Here is an 8,576-nt window from a genome sequence, read left to right as displayed (position 1 = left end):
CCAAAGCTAATTAATTAAAGAAGAGATAAACTAAAGCCCCCTCTATATGAGTTAACATGATTTCACTGGATTCCCAAATCACACTGATTCTCTTTTATATTTTTCCCATCACTTGGAAGATGAGATCATGAATATAGTCTCCACCATGCAGATATGTGCACAGACACAACATATTTACTGAAAAGTCAAAACAGGCACACCTACTGCTTAAAAGGGAATTAGTTCATTTTGCAAATTTCTGTGAAGCCTTTGGGTACACTCTTTACAGATATATATGAAATTAAAATATTAATTTATACCAGACAGTTAAATGAAAGATGAAAGTACAGCAAGTAGTCTCATCTCATCTCGAAAGACTAATATTTTGATGGGCAATGAGAAATGTAAAACAACTGGCAAGCAAGCAACTACTCAAAAATCTGTAAGCCAGGAGCCAAGGCTGTAATGGAGCCAACATGGAAACATCTCATTAAAATGATATGGACAGAAGAAATTTAAAGACTACATACTTAGATTTAAAATCACCTTCAGTACAAGTCAAAGGGTCAACATGATATAAATGATCATCCATAGAATCAATGTTTCTAAATACAAAGACAAGAAGCTTAGATTTATCTCACTGTTCCATAGAAATTATACATTCATTGTCTTCTAGCTTGTAAAAACCAGTTGTTGGTATAATAAAACTGGAAACTGGGAAGATTGAGCAAGACTGCTTTATAGAATCCAATCCCAAGTTGTCTGCCCAAGGGTAGATTCCGTTTTTCTCTAGCATTTGATAAGTCAGGCTGATCTTAAAAGTAGTAGTTGGAAAATTTTTCAAGGCAGTGGTTCTCAGAGTTTCCAAAACAGCATTATTGGCCTCACCTTGAAACTTGTTAGAAATGCAGATTTCCTGATTTACTTAACTGGAAACTCTGAGCATGAGCCCAGCAATCTGTGTCTTAACAGGCCCTCCAGATGATACTGACGTGTGCTAAAGTTTGGGAACTATTGTTCTAAAGACAAAAGATACTAGACAACCACTGGTTAAACCTTCAGGATAGGAACTGATAGTACAAACAGTTCTTGGTGGTTGAAAAAGGTGGAAGGACCATAATTAGATGGGATTCACCAGCAGTGGAGTGCCGTTTTCTCCCTAAAGTGGTCAGCCACTCTCTCCTCCCTGGTACCCCTTTGTAGTACTGTACAAAGATACAGAGCCAAGGTATTGTATGGTGCTAGTGGTGTGGCAGTGCTTTCTCTTCAATGATGGGGTGGGATCACAATTTATAAAGAAACCAATGATCTCAGGAGATATTTTTGGTCTGTCTTCCCTGAAGTAAGTATTGTGTTTTGGAAATCTAAAGGTGTTCTCTTCCAAAATCTTAAGTTATTAGTTATTTCCACATCAAATAACAAACACTGCAATATAGCCAGAGAAAGAGGATCTTCCAAACAAACAAAAAAAGGTACGTTTTCTAGATTGCTCCACTACTAAATGAGAACTTTTTTTTGAGGAGGTATAATTAGAAATCAAGTTCTTGACCAATTTTACAAATCTTTCCCAGTAACAAGCTCATATTTCCAATAAAAAGTGCTCTTTTGCTTTCCTAAGGCCACACCAAATCTCCCTGGGATCACCTAAGTGGTGCCCAAGCATACTGAAGTTTTGTCATTCCACTGCAAGACTGGATTTTCCTTCTGCCTGTTTCCTTGTCTGGAAAACAGGTGGAAATGTAGATGTTATGGCACATGGTTACTATGGATATCAACCTGATGCCCTTAGCACCTGGCTCCTCAAGCAATCTTGTCCAACCAGCTGCTTCCTCTTTAGAGAATGTACATTTTGAAAAATGGTTATCCATTATTTTGCATATTTCCAAACTTTGTGCTACGAATTTAGTACCATGTATTTCCCAGAGAAGCAAGTAAAGAGGCACTGTTGGCTACAGGGCACTTTATTCTGAGTTGATTAAATGATTTTTGAAAAAGGTTTACAAACGTGCATGCCATTCCAGACACAGGCTGCCATGTTTTTCTGTGTTCACAGCTGGCCATGAACAGTATTATTCCATCATTTCCACCTAATTCCATGTGTTTTCTAAAGTAACACTGAATGTCTGCTTTTAAGATCAAAGTTCAGATTTTGGTTTTATTTTCAAACACTCAGACTGTGTTATATTTGATTTTTCTATGTGTAAACACAGTTCTTTTATTTTAACTTTTTAAAAACCTCCATGACATCCCAGACAGATCTAAGATGCCAATAGTCTCATTTTAATGGCCTCATTCCTTGAAACTTTCTCTTGTATTAGAGTGCTTACTCTGTGGACTTAGAGCATGTTGTCAGAGAGAGAGAGAGAGAGAGAGAGAGAGAGAGAGAGAGAGAGAGAGAGAGAGACAGAGAGAGAGAGAGAGAGAGAGAGAGAGAGAGAGAGAGAGAGAGAGAGAAAGTGGCCTTTGAATTCAGAAACACCTCTTCTGCAACCAACTTTGCCTTTTACTTGTTATGTTGGGCAAGTTTCTTAACCTCTGAGTGTCTGTTCTCGTCTGAAAAAAATGAGGAACACAATACCTGTCTCACAAGGTTGTTGTGAGGACTACGAGTGATAATATAGGTAACGGTTTGCAATCACAGTGACATTCGCCACACTCGCCTCCTCCCTGCTATTTGTAACCTCTTGATAGGGTTATAAGCTCTACACAAAGGTCTTCAATCTGTTTAGTTTGATGGGACTGATACTAATTGATTTTCCTTTCTGAGAAAGAAAACTTTTCTGTATAAGCAGAATTGTGATGAATCTGGCAACGTCAAGGATATCTATTACGTAACTGTATTACCTTCTCACAGTGAAAGCTATTTGACTCTCAACTAACTCTGTATACGCCTTCTCTTTAAAACAACAAAAGCCTAATGATCATTGCACCAATGTTTCAATTTCAAGGTACTTTTGAGTTATATTAACATGCTTGTCATGTTTGATTTAAATTTTTATTTTTATTTACTTTTTTGAGACAAAGTCTCACTTTGTCACCCAGGCTGGAGTGCAATCTTGGCTCACTGCAACCCCCACCTCCTAGGTTCAAGCATCTCTTGCCTCAGTCTCCCGAGTAGCTGGGATTACAGGTACCTGCTATCAGGCCCGGCTAATTTTTATATTTTTAGTAGAGATGGGGTTTCACTACATTGGCCAGGCTGGCCTCAAACTCCTGACCTCAAGAGATCCACCTGCCCTCAGCCTCCCAAAGTGCTGGGATTACAGGCATGAGCCACCACACCCAGGCTGATTTAAAGTATTTTATTTTATTTTTGTTTTTTTGAGATGGAGTTTTGCTGTTATAGCCCAGGCTGGAGTGCAATGGCACCATCTTGGCTCACCACAGCCTCCACCTCCTGGATTCAAGCTATTCTCCTTCCTCAGCCTCCCCAATAGCTGGGATTACAGGTATGTGCCACCATGCCTGGCTAATTTTGTATTTTTAGTAGAGATGGGTTTCCCCATATTGATCAGGCTAGTCTTGAACTCTCAACCTCAGGTGATCCAGCCTGCCTCGGCCTTCCAGAGTGCTGGGATTACAGGTGTTTAAAGTATATAATATGAGCTGTTAAGTATGTTAGCATCTGCCTGGGTTCTTATTGGTCAGTCATTACACAGCCCCCAAATAGTAAGGTGTTCTAGTTTTATATCTGTGGTGAAGGCTGGAAAATTATCATAAGGGGAGAAAGAAGATGGTGTAAAAAGGCAGCCTAACTATCTTTAAAAGCAGATCAGGAGATACAGAGAGCTGGGTGGATGCTATGGACAGGGCATGAGGCTTCAATCATTGAAACCTATGTCCTCATTAATGACAGAGAGAACTCTGTCCATCTGCATACTTGGCTGGGCAGGGTCTCTTGTACTTGGAGTTTTCCAGATGTTTGTTTCATGAAGCACACTTTACCAAAATTTCAGAAAAGGGAAAGATTTCAACTTTGGGGTAATATACTTTTGGCTGTAAATACAGGCAACTAAAAGCAATGTATAAACTCTCATTCTGCTTAGGTCTGTAAATACATGCTAATAACTGTTCTAAATTTCAAAAGGCTGCCTTGAATTATGTCTTACGGTTGCTGCAAAAGAGAATCTGAGAAGAGAAACACCTGGCACTTTCAGAGACTGGGAGGGAGTGAAGGAAAGTGAGGGTGGGGTAGGAACTGAGTCACAGGAACAGGGCAAGAGATTGAGCTGGGCAGCCTGAAAAGGTGCCACTGCCCACCCAGTGTTTCTCATCTCTTCCCTTTCTTCTCCATCTGCTGAGAAGAATGAACTGAAGGCCTACGCATTAAAGACTACTCTGCATCAAGCAGTATCCTTGCTGGAAACTGCAAATGCCTCTGAGAAGTCCTGCTGTCACTCAGTGACATTTCTGGTTGAAATCTGATGTCAGTGTGGATGTCCGGGAACTCTGGAGTGCAGAGTATGTCAGGACTGGGTAATAGAGAAGACAATGGGAAGGTACCAAAACACTCTTTAAAAATTGCAGGTCAAGAGCTGTGTACACCTTCTCATCCTTTTATTCTTGGGACCCATATCAGGCTAGAACTAGAACAGTGTTCAGACATAGTACAGGGTAAACTTATGTTCAAGAACTAACTTTGGATCCTGTAATAGAGTATCAGGGAGCATGAATTCTGATTTCCAAACAATTAACTAACATACTTTGGGACATGGTCTTCTCGATTTTTTTTTTTTTTTTTTTTTTGAGATGGAGTTTTACTCTTATCACCCAGGCTGGAGTGCAATGGCCTAATCTTGGCTCACTGCAACCTCCACCTTCCAAGTTCAAGTGATTCTCCTGTCTCAGCCTCCTGAGTTGCTGGGATTACAGGTGCCTGCCACCATGCCTGGCTAATTTTTATATTTTTAGTAGAGACAAGGTTTCACCATATTGTCCAGGCTGGTCTTGAACTCCTGACCACAGGTGACCCACCCCACCTTGGCCTCCCAAAGTGCTGGGATTACAGGCATGAGCCACTGCCCCCAATCAGCATCCAGAAATTGAGACAGCTTCCTTTGAATTTTTCTACTTTATGAAAAGTTGCTATGTATAAATACTGTGATTCTAGCCTCTGCTTTACTGAAGCCTTTCCCCCCAGTAAACTGGAGTACTCACAGGTTCATAAAGAAGAACTGAACCTCAGGTAAGCTATAAAAAGAAACAAAACTGTGGTGCTACTACTTTGTGAAAATTTTAAAAAAGCAGATACCCAACTTTCAATTTCATTTATAAAGTATAAAAAATTAAAAGTATACAACGTAGTTCATTGCTATCCCAACAATTGCCTTTTAAGATCAAATAGTTGATTACCTGTTTCTAAACTTGAATTATTGTCTAATGAGTAAAAACTGAAGGCAAAGAGTGTTTTCTGGAACTGGAAGAAAAAGAAAAGTCTCCCAGATTCTGTGGTGATCTCTAGATAGCACACTAAATGATAAGGGTCTTTTTTTCAGATCACCTAAAGAAGTTGGAGAACCCTGCCTTCCTCTTATCCTCTAAGTTAGTTCCATATTTCTCAAGGAGGACAAAGTTTACAAATACCAGCACTGAACAAAGTTCAATCCCTTTGAAATCGTTATTTTAATACTGTAGAATTTATGTCTTATATTTAAATGGTGACTTATTCGTTATGAATACATTTTTAGGGGCTGAGAAATTATAATATATGCCTTAACTCTGCTCTGTAGAATGTGTGTAAGCTTGAGTGAGGAGTTTTCAATCATTAGGATAATGTAAGAAATATAAGATAAAGCTTTCAAATATATTATTTTTCTAGTAATACTTAGAAATAGCCACCTGAAATATTGGTCTGAATGAAAAGACATCAAACATAAGGTAACTTTACTTGCTAAATAGGATATATTTTTTAAATAGACAAAATTTTCTAAATGTGTCTTTCTCCTTTGATTTTCTGAGACCAGAGCTTGTATAACTGACACCATAATTCTGTAAGATTGTTGTATGACAAGATTTAAAATGATTTCATCATAATCTCTCCCCACCCCACACTCCCTGCTCCCTTCCCTGAGTCCCTTTCCTCCAAGAGTGTTGATAGAAAAAGAGTTGTGTTTTAATGTTTTATTTTCTTAAAAACCAAATGTTATACTTTATGTTCAGGTAATTGTGGGCATAGAAATGTAAGTGCAACAAAAGACTAAGGCACCATTTTTCTTTCCTTTCCTTGCTTGCCTTGAGGACGGAAGCTAACACCACAACAGCAGCCAGGGTGGCCGGTCAGTCTTACGTCTCTTGGCAAGGTATGTATCAGCCACTTTCACTGGGTACTCTGTGTCACAGGCTGACAAGCCACAGACTTCAAACCCTGCTAGGAAAGAACTTTCTTCTTTTAGAAATACAGAAATAAAGGCACAACAGTACCTTACATGGGGAAATTGGTAAATACCTGAAAACCTTAATGATTTGGGAATAATTTTGAAGTGTTCTGGATTATTTTACAACAGAAGTCACCTATTTCTTGATTATGACACAAGAATATATTTTTATGGTTGTCTTCTTCCCAGCCAAACCCATAATCATACATTTCCTCCATTTAATAATCCCTGGTCCAGATGTCTGAGTGTTTACATATCAGCTTGACTTACCAGCAGATATTGCCTTAGGAATTGTATTTATTTTTAAAATGATGGCTCAAATGGATCAATACGGTGTTTTCAAAGGCGTAATCCTTGAAAATGACTCATTTGGGGATAACATTGTAAGCAAAAGCACTGGGAAATATATTTCAAGAGTAAGAAACATATCAAGGATTATAGATTCTTCTATAATAATGTGCAAAATCAGAATATCATTTGTGTTATCTAGATACAACATTAGTATCTAGAATGGCCCCAATGCTGATGAGTGGTTGGAAAGGCTTTTTACACCAGGAAACACCATTCTCTGAGACACTAGTTTAAGTGGGGCTGGTGGTGGGGAAAACGCAACAGCTGGATTGGCAGGCAGACTCTAACCCTCACTACTGTTTTTTTGCGGGGAGGAGTGGAACAGGAGTCTGCTACACAATGATGTCATAGACACGGCCCACTCGGCCCAGCCACTCCCTCACAGCCTGGCGAACTCTGATGTCGGTCACATGACAGGTCAGCTGACTGATGCACGGGAACACTGCAGGCTGAAGGGCCGTGAAGGTTTGGTCTGGGAGAATCTGAATCTGATTGAGAACTGTTAGCACCATGTTGGTCCATGCCTAAGAGAAAGGATTTAAGAAAATTAGTGGCTTCCCTGCCTTGGTTTTATTTGAACACTTGAGTGTGGCCCTGCCAATGTGGAATTTTTTTTTTACAGGCTTTAGTTGCAATGAATTAGTTTTCACTCATTTAATATGCCTATAATAAACTGTTGTTTTAACTTCACATACATAAAGATGGGCAGAGGCTCACCTTATTTTCAGCTTTCACAAACTACTAAGCTCCTGCTTATTCCCTAAAGAAAAACATACATTCTTGCCATCTTATAATGAGATTTCCATAGACCATTAATCTCCAACTCATTTTTTGATGCACCATAGAATTACATCAAAGCCTCCCTGAAGAATGAGAATTTTTATGTGTACAGGATGGACTAGAAAAACTTGAGATGAAAACAATTTGAAAAAAAATTTGTTGGCATAACCACACGATATTCACTTTGCTTTTTTCTTTAATATTAATGCTTCATAACTACAGAATTTCCTCAGTGCCATTTTCAAATGACACACTAAGAACTCAATGCCATTTAAAGCTTGCTTTTTTTTTAAGACAGGGTCTCTCTATGTTGTCCAAGCTGGAGTGCAATGGCGCCATCTCGGCTCACTGCAACCTCAGCTCCTGGGATCAAGGAATATTCCTGCCTCAGACTCCCAAGTAGTTGGGATTACAGGCATGTGCCACCTCGCTCAGCTAATTTTTGTACTTTTTTTTTTTTTTTTGGTAGAGATGGGTTTTGCCATGTTTGTCCAGACTGGTCTTGAAAAAGCCTACATTTTATAAGCTTAAGCCTCACTTATTTCTACAGGTAAGTTCCTCATTCTCAATAATCTACATTACAATGGAGAAAAGCAGTTCCTGAAATTATCTGAGAGTAAAATTCCAGCTTCATCATGACATACTGATACTGGCAGATCCTGCACTTAGGCTCAGAGAGAGAGCCCTCTGATTTTGGAGGGAAATCGGTTCATGCTCCCTACCTGTTTCTGTAAATCTTTTTTTTTTTTTTCTGCTCATTTATTTACTCAAGTACAGTTTACATTCAGATGCAAATGTAAATTTGAAATTACAAATTTAACTAAACCATGAACTGAATTCTTTAATTCAACTTTTTTTGTCTTATAATAAGAAATACTGGACCTCGTGAAGCCCTAAATGTCTTATTTTTTTACTCAAATTTTTTTATTGCCTTTTAGGTTTGGGGGTACATGTGAAGAACATGCAAGATTGGTGCATAGGTACATACATGGCAGTGTGGTTTGCTGCCTTCCTCCCCATCACCTATATCTGGCATTTCTCCCCATGGTATCTTTCCCCAACTCCCCACCCACCCCCGCTGTCCCTCCCCTA

At 39.1% G+C, this 8,576-nt stretch overlaps 1 protein-coding gene across 4 annotated transcripts in view; it reads right to left on the bottom strand.

Annotated features, from left to right (window-relative positions):
* Positions 1-3,452: 3,452 nt before the first annotated feature.
* Positions 3,453-8,576, bottom strand: part of ARFGEF3 (ARFGEF family member 3) — a 182,280-nt gene continuing 177,156 nt past the window's right edge. For 3 of the 4 annotated variants that reach the window (XM_035296841.3, XM_078370168.1, XM_035296842.3), the window contains one exon: positions 3,453-7,228. In XM_035296841.3, coding sequence (XP_035152732.2) covers positions 7,037-7,228 — 192 coding nt within the window. In that variant the 3' untranslated portion in view covers positions 3,453-7,036. The remainder of the gene's footprint in view (positions 7,229-8,576) is intronic. The other variant, XM_035296844.3, reaches the window with a different exon arrangement.

The sequence above is a fragment of the Callithrix jacchus genome, chromosome 4, assembly GCF_049354715.1.
Source record: "Callithrix jacchus isolate 240 chromosome 4, calJac240_pri, whole genome shotgun sequence".
Lineage (NCBI taxonomy): Eukaryota > Metazoa > Chordata > Mammalia > Primates > Cebidae > Callithrix > Callithrix jacchus.
This window is presented reverse-complemented; position numbering and strand designations above follow the sequence as displayed.